Here is a 17,216-nt window from a genome sequence, read left to right as displayed (position 1 = left end):
AACTTAGGCAGACTTGCAACTGAAAAATAAAGCTTCCTGTACAGTTCATGCCAGCGCAGAGGATAAGAGACACAGTATGTTGGTTGAAAGATACAAAAAGTAGTCGTGGGAATTCGAAATAGTAATGCAGTTCATTTGTGAACTGAGGAACATACTTTGAAACATGAACTTAAAAAAAAAAAAAGGTGATTTATAGAAAGAAATAATTAGAAATGCTCCAAATATAAATTCACCTGAAGAATAACTTGGAAACAATAATTTTAAATGGACAAGTCTGTGTCAATGTACTATGCCAGTAGTGAAAGAAGCACCTGTAGTAAGAACTTCCAGAAAAAAGTTCAACTGTTTTAATATAGAAAAGCTCTATTTTTTTCCTCTTCATTCAGCACAACGGCAAACCCAAACACCTGGCCTGTGACGTACTATGGCTTTTCACTGAGCAGTATGGTCATCCAGCTCTGGTCCTCCACTAAGCCCCCTTCCCCTTCCTCAGGGCAGTTCAAGTCCCCAAAACAAATGCGTAACATTGAAAGTCAGGTAAAAGCTGAGACATTCCGAAGGGTTTGGTTTTCTTAGGTATGGTGAACTGAATGAGTAGCTCAGTGAGTTAAAACTATGTGGGGAATGCAAGCTATGTCCATCTGGAATGAGTTTCTTGAACTGCCTGTTGATATTGCCAGCTGCACAGCTAACGTGGGCATGGTCACCGTGCACAGTGCGTTGAACCTCCCCAGTGTGCAGGTGGAGTTTGGAAAGCCACAAATCTTTTTCTTTTATTTTTGTGTGTATTTATAAAGGAATGTGCAAATGTATATATAATTGCCATACTGACTGTGTTTCCTGACGTTGCTTGTGAGCTTTATGCGGTGAGGCTTCTTCAGGTAGCTAGCTTGTCTGCAGAAAACCCTTCTTATCACGTCTTTGCTACGTAGTGATAGGCTAAGCAGTAACACCTAAGCACTTGTAACCGTTCAGAACTCCCTTGTGTGGCATTTTATTTTAGCATGTGTCACAATCCAGCACCCAATCTGTCTGTCCGGTGTTCCCTTAAACCGGTGAAGCTTTTTAGTCTTGAGACTGGTCAGTGCCAATGAATTCCTGGGCCAAATGTGCCTCAGGGTTAAGATGATTCGGTATGTGGGAAAAGGAAATGATGAGGAAAGACAAGAGACCCAGGAAAAAATTCAAGCTGCTGCAGACTGTCTTAGAGTGGCCTTCTGGATTTTCCCTGAACTACATTAAGTCATGGGAGGCTTTGAATTGGCTGTGAGTCCACAAGGGTGACTTAAAACTTTAGTTCAGTGCCTACATTTCTTCTTCTGTTGTTCTAGAAAATGCCGCCCCAGAAGTTATTTGAAGGTGTTCCCTTTTAGCTTAGTCCATGCCGTCTTCTGTGCCTGAAGGTAAATTGTGTCTGGATCACTGCTTGCCTCATGCAAGCACAAGTCCCTGGGACACACAAATGATACGGACTTACCAGCAAGGTCCTCTTGGTCTCTGGTGATCCTCAGGGATGCTGTGTAAACACTGTGGCTAGGAATAGCTGACACAAAGTCTAAGTAAGGAAGAAATCGCACTAAACCAGCTCAGTCACTTCCAAGAGAGGGGAAATGAGGAAGTTAGCCATTTCAGGCAATGTTTTTATTATTGCATGCGTTTTCCTACACTGATTATGCAACGTGGTAGGACTGAAACACAACACATTTGAGACTGACAGTCTTATCTAACATTGGAGGTTTGAGGCCTAGGTTCTACAAGAGAGCACAGAGATTAAGGCATGAATAGGATTTAAAACTAGGCAAGTCTAATCTTACCCCCCAAAAGAGACCAGAAGAACCTGAACATAATTACAAGGATTAAATACCCATCTTGGATAGGAGCATTATGTGAAAGGATGGTTATGTAATAAGATGCTCACTCACTATGCAAAAGTGAGTAGATGGTGTCTTATTAACATATTATTCTTTAATTATCCACCATCTCATTTTACAGACTCTCCCTCACTCAGGTGGGAGGATGGACTAGACAGACCTGTCATTAATCCGCTGTGGCTGTGTTGTATTAGGTGAATGAAGCTTGCAGCAAATTAATATTATGAGTCTTTATAATGTATTTTTGATGCTTCATACAGTGCATTAAAACTTGGCGTGGGTGTGACTTTTTAAAATTGTATACTTGAGCTATTCTCAGATCTATGTGGCAGCTAGGTTATTTGCTGTGTTAAGTATTTGGGCTTGCTGGTGGATGGAGGGATGCTCTTAACTGAGGACAATGTCACCCACAGTTCACCTTTTAAGCCAAAAATAGTATTTGCCTGTGTCCTAAAAGAATTGGCAACAAAGGTAAGCAGTTAAAGTTGATGCTGAGATGGGGTTAAAGCTGTTATCTCCAGGTAGTTGCTGCTTGAATGAAAAAGTGTCTTGCTTATGGCTATGTAACTGCAGGGGAAGAATGGACAGCTCTTCCTCAAACTATTCTTGTACTTCTGTGAATGCAGCTTTGCTGGGTGCTAAAAGTGCTTATAAAACTAATTCTGCCAAACTTACAGCATTTGCAGCCCTCAGTAACACCACTTGCTTTGTTTTCCTAATGTTTCTGTAGGGTTGGGGTTGACCCAGATCAGGATCCTCCACCTACTAATGACAGCTTTCAAGTCTTACAAGGAGTAAGTAATTACATAACTTCTCTACTAGGCTGATCTTATCTTAGAACTGAGATGATAAAGAACTGCAGAAGCTATGTGCATGGATAAAAACTTTCTCTCCTAGCCGTCAAGTCAGTAATGCTTTTTACTTTATAATATTCGAGTAATGCTTATCGAAAAACATTCTGTGGTGTTGGGTGTAGTGCTGCAGCATTCAAATGTGTGTGTGTGTGTGTGTGTGTGTGTATGGCATCAAAAACCTTCCCAAATCCACTAATACCCTCCATTTAGCAATGTGGTTTCCTTTTCACCAACCCACCCAAGATGCTTGCTTTCAGCATGCTACAGCACAAACAGCCCTCCCCGAGACTGACCCAGAGATAATCCTCTTGTCTTCTGTTCAATAATCAATATCAAATTTTGGCCCTTGGACTTGCTTGGAATCAAAGATTAAGTTCGTTAATCTGGTCTTGGCTGCTGTATGTTGTACCACAAGCCAGATGGATCTTGTCTGTACTACCTATCACCTGGATGAGGTAAAAGGAGCACTGGAAAATTGTCATTTGTGCTCAGCAAACCATTGCTGTGAGTCTTTAGTGCAGCTTTCTGTGCATCAGTAACCCAAGAGTTGACTGTTTTCCCTGTAATATGCTGTTGGCAAACAAGACTATTGAAAGCATGTTGTTCATAGCAGAAATTTCAGTTTTCCTCATCTGAGTGAATTGACAGGAAGAGTGAAAGGTCTGGAAAAAAGAGCCCAACATTTCCTGAGGCTTAACTGGGAGCTTCCTCTGTCCAGACCTGAGTTTACACTCTCCCAGAGTACTGCTTGACACTAATTGTTCAGTAGCACAACTGGTTGCTTATGGAGGAAGCTGAATGACAGGAAAGACAGATGACTTTGAACTCAGAGGATGCTTAGGATGCAAGTGTGTGAACTCTGCTTTGTAAACCTCAGGGTGTATGATGATGGTGTCCAGGCTGGCTGCAGATGCACGCATGGGATACTTGGTGTATTTGGGATCAGCTTTTTCAGTAGTGGCTTCTCCTGCCTTGCATTTCATTGTCACAGATTGTACAGATAAGAGTTACTTGCTCAGGAAGCATCTTTTTCATTGCAGGAACTGCATTGGATATCTCTGTGTTCTTTGTAGAAGCCTGTGTCCAGCACACAAAATAGATTCTGAAATGGAGGGTTTGGGTACCGAGAAGGGCGAACTTGGTTTTCTATCTATCTGGCAGCAACCAGAAGGCTAGGCCTCAAAACACCTTTTACAATAAAGGCCACAGTTATTGCATAAAACCAAGGTTAGGAATTGGTATCATGGTAAGATGATTTTGGCCAGTTCAGACTGAGCTTGTCAGTATTTAAGGGATTGCTTTAATGGGAAGTGGAGCAGGGGTATTCTGTTCTCGTTCAGTGTCTGGGTGGAAATATCTTGTTTGCTTTTTTTCCCATGCAAGCATAAAGCACTTAGAAGTTTGTTTCCCTCTTTAGCTGTGCATTGCATTCCTAATGGAGTCTGTTAGTCAGTTCCCTTTGGATTCCTCTTTCTTTCACCAAGCCAAGATTAGCAACATGTTGAAGTTAAAGAAAATATATAATTTGGGATGGGGAGGGAGTGAAAATGTACTAAGCTTTAACTCTTGGTAAATCATGGATTTTCTGCAGATCAGAAGTACACAGGGCAATTCTGTCTTGTTTTTTGCCAGTAGTTTGGAAGATGATTCATGCAAGACTTTTTCACTTAATCTGTTTTCCTGTGTTTAACTTTGGCCTCTGGCCGAAAAAAAAAAAAAAAAAAAAACGAAACCAAAACACCCAAAAAAACAGAACAGTAACAAAAGTAAAAACAAATGCAGCTGCAGAGCAGCTGGTGCGATGACTTGCTGCACAGCTAGTAAATGGATTATATTTAACACTATTAGCAGTTCTGAGGTTGATCTAGCGCTTGAGAAATTTGCATGACCTTCCTCAAGTGTGATTTTTATATGGATTCCCTGTTAAACATGTTTCTTTGAGTGTGGTATACTTCATCAGGTTTGTGAGAGTTTATCAGTTATGGCAAATTCCCTTGTTCTTCCAAGGAAGCAATAGGCTTAAGGAAATACCATCAAATAGACCTAGAGTTAAGGAAGCCAACCAAGCAATGATTAGGGATCAGTCTGGGTTATTCTAGTTCATTTGTTTGGGGAGGGGGATGGGGGTGAGACATCCATGAGGCTAATTTGTCAGTTTTGCACTTATTTCCGTACCCATTACTTCATTAACTGTGTGATAAGCTTTTTAGACTCAAGGGAATTTGGTGGTAGAGGGCTCATTAAGGTAACTTGAGGGCAATGAAGAGGGCCGCCTTCTCTGCAGCCATTTCTGGTCTTTCTAGGGAAAGTAACTTTTTCAGTGTAAGCATGTCTCTAAATAGCTTTCTTCTGCAGTCCAAGTACAGTAATTCGGCTTTTTTTTGGACAGGACAGTATAATGTGAATGATTGGAATGTATGTTGTTTTTTTTTTTTTTTCTTGAAATAATCGAATATGTTTTTCTTATTTTTAGGATGGCCCAGATTCTGAAAGAAGGAACCGGACAAAGCAGGAAAGTGCTTGGCTTTTCAGGCTATGGTATAGTTTTGACCATAAGTATCCTTTTGAAAACACAGCTTAGCTCGAAGGCATGAAACGTTCCCTTTTTTTCCTTTCCATGTACCCATATGTGGCCTTAAGCACTTGAGACAGTCAAACAGGAGAAAGATCAAGCATTTGACAGGTTCAAGGCACAGAACTGACACTTGAACTTGCTGACTCAGAAGATGGACCTCTCCTTTCTGTAATGCATGGCATGGTGCACTTGCTGGAGGACAGAAACCAGTCACTTCTAGGAGCTGAAGTTCCCTCCTAAACAATAAGACAGCCAATTAACGTTTTCAGAGCCTCTGAATTGTTCCATTCATCTTTTCTCATCTTCACTGATGCTCATAGCACAAACTAATTCAAAGACGTTTCAGATCTTGATTCCTGGTAATTTCTGGGGCAGTTAAATAGGTGTAAATACCTGTGACAGGGCCTTAATCTTGTTGCAGCTTGCAACAAGTGAGCCTTTCCACTGGGGTCTTGGCCATTGGGTGATGAGAGATTGCTGGCCTGGTTGGAGCACAGCAGTTTCCTTCCATGCCTTGTTGACCCTGCCACACACGCAAACCCAAGACACTTGTGCATCAAGATTTCCCACCCAGGGAAACCCAGGTACAGTGTTGAAAGTATTTAGATCCTAATAGCACTCGTCTGTTAGGATAAAATCTGTGATTGATTGTTTTCTGTTGCAGTAGTATTGGGCCAAAGTGGAGAAGGGACTTTATGTGCTTGTTTAAATACTCATAAATGTTAGTAATTTCAGGTTGACCCTTTGAGTTGTAGTGGCTGGTGTCAAAGTGTATTAAGGTCAATTTTTGTTGTTTCAAAAAAATAAATACTTCTGTGGTAAGAGCACGGAAGGATCTGGCTGTGGCTGACTGCTGCTTTTTTGTCTTTTGAAGAAGGAAGCAGAGCTATCTTCTTTCCCTGCCTTTACAAAAGGGATGTGCCCAGTCAGAAAAAGAGTAGCTGGCAATGCTGACTTCCCCTCGGCTGATGCTAGCACAAGTGTAGTCCCCAGCAGCTGCAGCAAGGGCGGGTGTGTGTGGGAGAGTGCAAAATGAAAATTGCGGCTTAATTAGCTGTTTCACAGAGACTTAAAGGATGCTGATAGTGCATTTGCTTTTTCAGTGGTGACTAGCAACCTTTAGGGAAGGTTTCTGTGAAGCTTGTGCCAAGGAAACTGATGTCCAGAGGCAGAACTGTCTTACTGTGTCTTAGAGGTAAAATTCTGCTCCTCTCTGTTGCAAGGAGGCATTCAGATAAACATCGGCTGGGCGGGCTTAAATTGCATGTAAGGGATGATCTTTAGGATTGCCGCCTCTATAACCGTGGCTAAACGTCAAAATACTTTTTGCTGATGCACTCACTTGGTTTGCTGGGTAGAAAGACAGATTACATCAGAATTCACTCTTTGCAAGGAAACTTAACTTGAAAAAGATGTGAGTAAGATGCACTTGTCAAAGTGTGCTCCAACGCTGGCTATTGCCTGCAGAGCTCTGTGTGGATGAGTAACCAGGAACTTAATTCCTGTGGAACGTGGAGTTCATTTAATGTCATGGGCTGTTCCCTGGGTTCACCCACAACTGTTAAACATGAAGAAAACTGCAACTTTTGAAGTACCAGATGTCTTTTACTGGCTTTGTTTTATTACTGGGTGCCTGTGTGCCACAGGGCAATGTGGAAGCTGGTAGGTTAATGTAAGAGTGAAGAGTTCCTTTCTTTCCAGGACTGGGTGTAGCCACGCTTACTGGAGGAGGGAAGGAGGAAACATAACTCTGCAGTGGCATAATCATGCTGTTATATGCTCAAGTAGAGAGCTATGCCAAGCTCTGCTAAAGGGGAGGGATAAATCTCTGCTAAAACAGCCCCCTGTTTAACCCCCTCTTTCCCCTAAGCACATCCATCTGTTGGAAGGATCAGGGAAACTGTTATACTCGCAAATGGACTTGATTCAGTCTGTGCTTAGAGACCTAAAAATAATTAGAATCCTACAGTATATATTTACATTTAAAATAATCAGACTGACTAAAAAGAAACTCGTAAAAAACACCCCAGGCCCCCTGTGACCCTGCTTTCAGAGAATGTTTGGAAGCCTTAGGGCTCTGGAGCTCTGTTCTTGTGCCAGTCAAGATCAGCATCCTGCTCTGTAGCAGGGACACCTTTTGGACTGCTGAGCATTTCCTCAGGCGTACCATCAGTCTGGAGTATTGGTGTGAACAAATATAGATTTACCTGGGAGCAGACCTATGAAAAGACGTATAAAAGCTCCTTCCATTCCCACCCCCATGCCCCCCTCAGTGTAATCTAGGTAGCGTTGCTTTCCTTCCCCACGGCGTTAGGTGGTTCTTGCCATACAGTTTTCCCTTTGCTTTTTTTGAGGCTCTGTGTGGTATGTGTGTGTGCACTGTAGGGATGTCTTTGAGCCTTACCAGAGTGAGATCTCTGTGGCTCAGCGACCAGCTAGCAGTTCAAGAGTCTGCATTGCCTGAGGGTGTTGGATGGACAGTATTTGTTTATTTCCCTCTGTTGAGCCACATAGGTATGTCAACTTTAGCTTGCAATTTTGATGCCGTGTTCCCATCTGCAGAGTAGAAGCACCCTTGGAACTGTTAACATCAAAGCACATGTGCCTCTGCTTGCTCGTTTTGGCTCCACCGATCCCAAAAACTGGAAATACTGCACCTGCTTGAAACTTTGAGAGGTAGCTAGTTCCCCTTCCAGTCAATGTACAGGTAAAGCAACTGCCCTTAAAAGGATCAAGGGAAAAATGTTGGGGAGGAGATGTTTTTCATTTATTTGTTAACGAATGCACATTTTTTTCAACAGATGTTTTTTATACAATTGTTGAGCAGCACAGAGATCAAAGGCAGAACCACATTTATGTACAATTGTCTTTTTATTTTCAATAGTGGTTTTCGAGCACTGATGTGTTTTCCTTAACTACTTAAGTTATTTGAAGCCAATTCTCACTCACAGTGGCCCTCCGTTAACCACGACTCTACCCAGCTGGTGTGGCCTGATAGCCCACTGTCTGACAAGTCCCCAGGTTTATGATGTAAGTAGAACGATTCAGTACTTCTGTGTTGTCGTTTTTTTATTTATTTAACTTCAGCAAAGCAGTTTTCTTCTTTTTAAGCAAAAGGTTGGCGTGATATACATACCTCAAGAAAGTGCTGGTTTGTCCTAGGCACAAAAGATTTAAGATACTCTCCCCTGAGGCAACAGTAAAAATCAGAGATGATCTTATTGTTCAAATACTACATTAAAAAAAAAATAACATTTTAAGGATATTGGAAAATTACAGGCCTAGTCGATAAACCGGTTCAGTGAATCACTTCAAAATGTTGAATCCCTTATCAACACTGTTGGACAAGATTATCTTCCTGTTACTGCTAAGGCTGTGTTGAGTTCTCCTTCAGAGGAGACACTGACACATTTACCCATGCCGGAAAGAAATCTGGTAGAGCTTCCCTTCATTGTTTCCACTGTGAAATTTGAGATCACATTTCAGAAACCGTTAATCAGGCACTTATCTCAGTCTAGCAGGTCGCTATACTGTCTTTACAGCCGTGTCTTGCAATAATTAATGCTTCATTCTCCTATTACTCTTGCAGGATCCTGATACACATTGTTCCTATCTATGCAGTGCTTCTGAAATCTACAACTTTTTTTGAGCCATTTGTAAATAAAACCATAGTACTATGTGGGATCACTCAAATTTGTAGACTCTATGGAGTGGTAACACTTCTGCAATGTTCAAATACTCTTGGACCAGATTTCTATTAATCTTTTCGTAGAGTTATGAATTCCACTTGAGACTTTGAAATGCTTCCTTGAGTTTCTTTCTGGTATCACTAGCATCTTACTTTTACCTGATAGTAAAATATCTGCTGCCTATTTGGAGGTATTAGTGCTCCAATGCAAGAAATTGGCCTTGTTCCCATCTTTGCAATGCCACTGGAGATCGTAAAACAGATCTAGGCTGGAAGGCATCCATCAGACTGATTACCCTACTTGTGTGTTGCCCATGTGTCTGTCTGTGTATGATCTTATAAGATTAGTTATCCTGTAACTGAGGTTCTAACCAGAATGAACATTCATGCTTTGGTTAGCAAGTATGTGTCTATCCTGACCATATATTTGCGTATTGTTTTCAGCTTTTGTTGTCTTTTTATTGTTATTCTCTGGCTTTATTACAACCTTATTTAGAATTCATTTTCACTTCCGTGAGTGGGAGCACATCTTTTTTAATTAGATGCCATAGGGGCGTTTTAAAGTCTGAAAGTCAAAGAATCTTATTACATAGGTATGAGATCATGTCCTCTAAGCTTGAATTTGCATGACGTATGTGTAAGGTTCTCTAGTCAGCATGCAGGGGTGAGATACAGTGGATTTTTTCCAGAGCTGTCGTTACTATTCCTTGCTGATGTTCTCCCGCTGCTTTAAGACTGTGCCACTAGGCTCACCGTTAAGTGTTTCCCACCCAAACAGAATCCAGCTTGGAACTTAAAAGCGTGAAAGGTTTCTGTAGTTAGTGTTTAAAACAATAACTTTCAAAAATTCACTCCTGTTTTTCCCGCCCGGTGTTATCTTCAGTGCATGACCATTTGGTAGGGCTTTCCAATGTATCTCAAACTAATGTAGGTCACTCTTTTTCTTGCCTTTTGACATGTCCTTTGAAACTTTCAGTAATTTTCTGTTTCATCAAGCATTTATCCCATTTGGAAGAAGAATCTGTTATCACCTGCTCTTCCTGATGAAGCACTCCCCGGGCTTTGTTTGTTCAGGGATGTGTTTTTTGTCCTATATGCTCTCCCACCTTTTTTTTTTTTTAAAAAAAAAAGTTTAGTACTTCCACCATGCTCTGTGACAACTTGGTATGAAAGTAGAGGGAATTGAATTATTTTTCTAAATATGCAAACCAGTAAAGAAACTTCATTTGCAGTCTGCTTAAGTGTTGGAGGAGGTAACTCTCAAGATTGGGAAGAAAACTGTTCAGCCATGCTTCTCCCCTCCCCTTTCTTGTGGTTTTAGCTTCAAAACAAAAACTGCTTAGTTTCCTCGATGAATGTGAACTCAGCTGAGAAACAGAGAAACTCTAAGTGTAGCGTCAGATTTAAGTTGTATGTTTTGCATGCTGTCGTGGTTTGAGCCCAGAGGGCAGCTAAGCACCATGCAGCCGTTCACTCACCCTCTCAGGAAGGGGAAGGAGAATATGAAGCAGAAATGGGCCAAAGAATCCATCTAAGGGCAGGGAGGGTTGCCTCACCCATTATGGTCACGGGCAAAAGACAGACATGTCAGGGGAAGGAAAGAAAACATCACTTCAAATCAAATGCGAACAAAAACAACACTTAACAGCCAAGGTGGGAGAGTGAGAAGCGCCTCCACATCCAGAAACACCTTCCCCCCCACCCCTCCCTTCTTCCCCCGGCCCAGCTCTGCTCCCCATCTCTCTCCCTCCTCCTGCAGCAGGGGATGGGGGTTACAGTCAGCCCAAGGCTCCTTCCTTCTCCGGATGGGGGATTAACGCTGCACATCCCTCCCCTGCTCCGCGGGGCTCCCCCCCCACTGCAGACAGTCCTCCACGAACCTTCTCCTCAGTGAGTCCCTCCCCACGGGCCGCAGCCGTTCCCGTGCTGCTCCGCCGTGGGTCCCCCCTGTGTGTTCCAGCCCTCCCAGCGCCGAACCACAACAGTGGGGGCTGCTTCTTCCCTCAGAGTCCCAGCCTCTTTTACGTGCAGACGCCTGACGTGGGCTCCTCCTCAGGCTTCAGGTCGGCCTCTGCTCCACCGTAGACCTCCATGGGTGGCGGGGTGGGCGGCCCTGCTGTCTCACCACGGGATACAGGGGTCTCTGCTCCAGCACACCTCCCCTCCTCCTGCTTCCTCCTTCCTCCCACTGACCCCCGTGTTTGTCCTCCCAACTCCTCCTCACAAGTCCCAACCCCCTCTCGGGTTCCTCCTCTTAAATAGGTTCTCGCAGAGGTGCAGCCATCGTCGCTGATTGACTCTGCTCTGGCCACAGGTGGGCCCGACTTAGAACCCGGGGAGCTTCAAGAAGCTTCTTAGGGGGACCACCGCTGTACCCCCCTCCCCTGCTACCAAAAAAAAATAAAAAGGCACCTCAGAAACCCAGCACACATGCATATTACTTGATGCTTTTGTTCTGGAGCCACAAGATAAGTAACTTCTGATGCAAGTTTTGTCATCAGCGATGCCGTATTTATCCGCGTGTCATGTTCAGCACCAGCAGCATACGTGATGACTGCCAGCACTTTGTATGTGCGGTGTACTTTGAATGTGTTCCTTTTTGCTTTGCCTTAGAGGCAATAAAGACTGGTTTTGTAAGCAGTAACTCTAAATAAGCTTTAACCGTTTTAATGTCTCCAGCATGCATTTTTAGGAGCATGAGCAGATGTTACCGCAAATGGGACAGAATCCTGTGAGGTCCCTCAGGGTTATGGTCAGTACATAAAAGTAAAATTCAGTCTTTTGTGGGGTTTGGGATTTTAGATACTTAGCCATTCTAGTTTGTCAGTGTAAGTAGTGAAGTTCAGACTGATGTTTTTTGAGTGAATTGAAGCTTTTCCTACAGAACTGTAGGGGACTGCAGAGGCCAGTTTAGGGTTATTCTTGGAAGAATTTCAAGTCTCTAGGGATCTACTTGGATACATTTCCCGTCTGTCTTGAAAGAATTGTTCATGCTGCATGAAGCACGGTAGGTTTATTCACCCATCCTCTTTGCTTGCAAACAGAGCGAATCTACATACTACATGGGATTGTTCATGGATGTTCTCTGGGGAAATACGTGAAATAAATTGCCTGCTGATTGCAGTGCTATCCAGAAGTGAAATAAAGAAGTGGAACTTGGATCGTACAAGGCAATGTTTGTTCACTATATTGAGAGAAAGCTCAATGTTTTCTGTGGAACTTATCACGGTTATGTACATTTAAGTAGAGCCTGGGGCAAACCAGAAGAGATGGGAGTTAGGACTTGTCTTGCAGTGTCCCTCTCCTTTCAGTATGGTGCTTCCAAGAGCTTTTCAGCATTTTGGGGAAGGCTCGAGTGTAGCGTGTGTTCTTACCAGCTGATAGGTGGCTGCAAGGATTCACTGTTAAATAGTGTTGTGGAGACAGGAGATGCTTTGGGAGCTTCACGTGTGGCCCTGGTATTGCAGTACCTCCTGGTGCGCTGGTAGCCGTGCCTTCCCCTCCTTGGTGCTTCTCCAAGGGCAACTTGTGATAGATCTTCTCAGCTTCTTCGACTTCTTAAAACATAACCGGTCAACAGTCACAAACTGCCTGCTTCTTACTCATTTTTCTGCATTTTGTCTTTATTTGGATGTCTCTTCTTCAAAAACAGACTATATAGGGATATCAGATTTTCTTAAACAGCCAGTTATTCTGTGTAACTTCTTCAATCATCTTGGTCTTGTCCCTCAGACTTTCACTTTTTTTGCAATGGAAAGCTTGTAAAGACTGTTTCTGCCAACTACAGCTGAACCCTTTAATTTTTGCCCTTTTTTTTTTTTAAGAGAGTGACAGTACTTCAGTGTTTTCTTTGCAATCAAAGAAAGCACGTGTCCTAAACTGTACTTGCTCTTTGAGAACAGTGCTCTTTATGACAGTAACCCTGTCTCTAATAAGCAATGATCAATTCGGATGCCACAAAGGTTCTAAGAAATTAGCATTCATTCTAAGTAGGGCTTGTCCTGCACCTGACTCTGAACCGCACCATTTCTTTTGTTGGTTTTGGTAAACTCCTGACGCCTCTTCCAGTCCTCATTAGTTAAACTTTCTGGATCATCTGAGGCTTCTGCTGCTTTGTTTTGGCTGATTATCGTTCTGAAATAATGACAGGAAGCTTTCCCGGGAAGTTTTATTTAGCCAGGCACTGCATTTTGCATCATGGACAGGTTAATCAGCATTTTCTATCTCAAGTGCCCTGAACTTCTGTTCTGCAATACAGGCAGGGCTTTCTGCTCAGGCTGATCACAAGCATCTTATCTCACATAGCCTGTGCTGTCCTTCCTTTGCCAAAGTGGAAGAAAATGATGGATTTTGAGAATGTAGCCTGATCAGTGTCCAGCCTACTGAGGAAAACAGCAATACACACACTTATGTTTCAGCTCATGCTGAGGAGTATGGAGCTATTCACATGGGGAAATAATTGTTTTCAGTTGCAAGAAAGCAAGCTTATAGTACTGACAGCATTTTCTTCAAATATGAGAGTATAATTTTCTGACCAATTCAGCTATTTCGCCTTTTACCAAGACCATGTTAAACAGAAGTGAAACATGGTACAATTGCTTGCTGTTGTATTATGCTGTGTAGAGAAAGTGTTTTGTTACACTTCAGCAGTTTCTAGTCTCTGACCGTATTTTCCATCTCATCTCTTCTAAAATAAATTCACAGAGTTTCCTGAGCCACTTTCTTAAATGATTTTGAAAATAAAACATATCAGAACTAGTTACAAAACTATAAAACAAGCACTTTCTTGTATCAGTCTCTCTTTTGTACTTTTATGGCTCAGGAGTGTTCCTAAGAACTAGGTCAAGTAATTCTCTATTTAGTACCAGGTAGGAGTAAGCAGAGAGTTTAAAGGAGTGTGGTTAGTTTTGGATCTAGAACAAAAATTTGTTGAGGAAATGTTGAATATAAAGAATTTGGGCCTAATGCATTCTTATGAGTTTGCATGAGTCTTTTACTAATGAATCTGACTAATTACCAACAGATGTCACTCTGACTTGGTATCTTGAGTGATTTAATTGTGCTCGGTCTCCAGTCTTTTTCAAGTACTGCCTTCTAAATTGTCATGCAAAACCCAATGTATACTGATGATCTCCCACGTACTGGTAAACTTCCAGTGCTTTTAAATCCCTAGTTACCCATTTCATAATCTAGTTCTTGAATTCAGCTCCCCCTCTTCTCTCCGCAATAGCTGTAGTTACACAGGGAGCAGTAAGCTGATTTGCAAACACTGGGTTCAAGGTTATGTCTAACATTTCTTAAGGTGGAAATTTACTGCTTCTCTATTGACATGTAGCTAAACTCTTCTGTTCAGTTACCTTCTTGGCAAAGGTCAGATGTTGTGCACTGTACAAATATTTTTCTTCTTTTTTATTTTTTTTTTTCCCCCAGAATCAAGAACAGCTTAGGGAAGAGGATTCTGATTTTATTCTGAATGATGGTGACCTTACCGTGACATACGGTGACACAACAATAACTGCAAACGGTTCTTCTGGCCCCCATACAGCTACCACTAGCCTTGATGGCAGGAAACCAAAAAGTAATTCAGAGGAAGCACTGGAACGTGATTTGGGAGGAGCAGATCATGAAGTTACAAGCAGGGGTACCCGGCTAGTATTTCCTCTGGAAGATAATGCATGATTACTGACTCAGTAAAAATAACTCTTGCTCTGTGGATGGATCAAGGAAGACTGCAGGCCACTGGGTCACTTGAGGTGGGGATGTTTATTTAAACAAGTTAACATTGCAAGTGGTTTTACTAGGGTCTGAAGATGTCGCCTATTTTTTACTCAAGATGCTGACAGTGGGGTTTTCTAAATGTCTGAAATAGATGAAGGAGGAAACTGGTCATCCTCCTCTTTTCAACCACATATTGAATCCAAGTGTAACTAGCATGCTGCAATTGTCTTGTTCAGCTGCAGCAGCTCTCTCTGAAGAGAGGTACCTGAAAACATTGTCATAGAACTGAGCTTGTCTTGGCTTAGCCTGGGAATGTGGAAGAAGAAATATAAACATGATGATGATTATGAGATAAAAAAGGATGTGTGTGTATCTGAATGTGGAGAGATCCATCGTTAACTTTTCTCATGAGGTTGAGGAAACTATAAAGTAAAATGGGACAGTATACGTTAGGACTACAGGTGCATGAATGCAAAATTTTGTGGGGAATCTGTTACTGCAAGGTGTACTTAATGTATTTCAGGGAAAAAAGGGAAAAGATTATTTCTTCACTGACCATGTGTTTAAATAGGAAGGCAATGAGAGCTACTTATCCCTTTAGCTTTGGGAAACTTGACTATTACTCTTAGCCTAACTTCTAGTGCCTCAAAAGAAAAACATCCAGCTTCCTGTGGTCTAAGATGTACCTGACCTGACACGAGCCTGGAGCCAGGTGCTCTCGGGTAGAAGTCATGAGGTAAAACTTTCTCCCCTTAAGATTTTTAAAATCAGGTGACGATAGTTGGGAACATAACTCGGGTTGGGGAAAACAGCAGATAAGAGGAGGGGGGGAGGGAAAAAGAGAGAGAGGCCCTATTGAACTTGCACGGAACCATGAGGTTTCATATCGCTCAGAAGAATCCATGGACTCTGCTTACAGTTCTTGTGTGTGATAAACAGCAAACATCTAATTAAACAGACAAACAAATTCTACTGGCTTTACCATTTGTGACTATCTTAAAAGAAAAGTGTTTCCTCTTGTCCTCTTTTTCAGAGTAGATGTGAAACTTCAGTGGGGCATTGCACAACAACATACAAGCTACAGAAGTGACGAACTGTAGTACCATCTTAAATGTGAAAAGGGAAAAATCTTTGCCTAGTATTTAGCCCACTTAGAAGTAGGCTAGCTTTAACTTATTGCTAAATGCTTTTTAATTTCCAAAAGAGATAATCATTGTCTTTGCCAATAGCTGAAAACTGATGCTTTGAAGAGCAGTTCAGCTATTTAAAGCATGCTAATGTGATTTCATTCTCATGTCTCAAAAGGTTTATTTTTTTAAAGCGTTCTGTGGCCCACTAATGTGATGTAATATCAGTTTGTCTAAAACGCGTGTTCTTCTTGCTGCCATTTCAGTTGTTCCTCTCATAAAATTGTGTGTGAGTAAATACCCACTCTGTTTTTCCTTAACTATTAAACTTAATGGGCTGACTTTGGTATGAGAACTTACTGCTGCAGAGAAACGTTGCAGTCATATTGCCTAGTCTGCTTTCTTTCAAATCTATTCTCTAATGAGTGATCTACCTCCTTGTCTGTCCCTCCAAGGTAAATTTGTAAAGGGCATTGATCTGTAATGACTGCCTGACATTATTAAGAAAAGAGACACAAGGAAACCAGAAACCTTGTTGTGGAGAAATGGGAAGATCAATACAGTCTGAGCTCTGTTCTTAAATGGTGAAGAGTAACAAACCCTGACGAAGATCTGAGCAGAACAACTCCTTTTCAGTTCTCCTCTGCTTTCAAGGAAGACAAAACAGATAACCATGATCCATGATATTTATGCTGTTTCCATGGCTCTTTTTTTTTTTTAATTATTATTTTATTTTTTTTATTAAGTGCTCTGGCAGTAGAAAAGGTAGTTTCCTCCTAAATTACAAAAACAATTGCATTCATTTTGGACAAGTCTTTGGAACCCATGTTGTCAATGCTGAGTTAGGACTTGACACTTGTACGACTGTTAGCTGAGTCACAGGAACCAAATTTGGGATTGAGACACTGAAATTTACCCAAAATAAATGGACTTAATACAGTGAGGCAAATCTTTAGATGCAGCTTGAAGCTGAAACTTATCAAATAATTTTGGCTGAAAAAGAGAGACTTGTGCAGAGAGAGATCTGTTCTTTGGAAGAAAGATCAGGTACAGATTCTGGAATTCGAAATTATGTTTCATTAGCTTCCTCAGGAAGACTGAATCTCTTGAAAGTATCAATAAACCATCCCAGTGCAGATGCTTCTCTGTCCGTGTTTTTAATTCCCATAGCAAAAATATGGAATGAAGTTCACCATTAAGGCCAAAGTGTGGTTGTGAAAGATCAGCCAAAATAGATGGAACGTTGGTGAGAGGTGAGGAATATACTAGTCTAACTTCACTTTCAAAAATTACTTAAAGTGTTTATCCAACATGGCAAGGGGAGGCCCATATATACAAGCTTAATTTTTATTCATACATTACAACAATTAATTTTATTCCCTG

At 41.8% G+C, this 17,216-nt stretch overlaps 1 protein-coding gene across 2 annotated transcripts in view; it reads left to right on the top strand.

The window, feature by feature from the left end:
* The window catches only part of SLC9A7 (solute carrier family 9 member A7), a 78,603-nt gene extending 61,634 nt beyond the window's left edge, over positions 1-16,969 (top strand). For both annotated transcript variants that reach the window (XM_042788802.1, XM_042788801.1), the window contains 4 exons: positions 2,602-2,665; positions 5,199-5,281; positions 8,225-8,330; positions 14,419-16,969. In XM_042788802.1, the coding sequence (XP_042644736.1) occupies positions 2,602-2,665; positions 5,199-5,281; positions 8,225-8,330; positions 14,419-14,667 (502 nt within the window). In that variant the 3' untranslated portion in view covers positions 14,668-16,969. The remainder of the gene's footprint in view (positions 1-2,601; positions 2,666-5,198; positions 5,282-8,224; positions 8,331-14,418) is intronic.
* Positions 16,970-17,216: the final 247 nt, after the last annotated feature.

The sequence above is a fragment of the Tyto alba genome, unplaced genomic scaffold, assembly GCF_018691265.1.
Source record: "Tyto alba isolate M040663 unplaced genomic scaffold, T.alba_DEE_v4.0 Super-Scaffold_14, whole genome shotgun sequence".
In the NCBI taxonomy this organism is placed as follows: Eukaryota; Metazoa; Chordata; class Aves; order Strigiformes; family Tytonidae; genus Tyto; species Tyto alba.
This window is presented reverse-complemented; position numbering and strand designations above follow the sequence as displayed.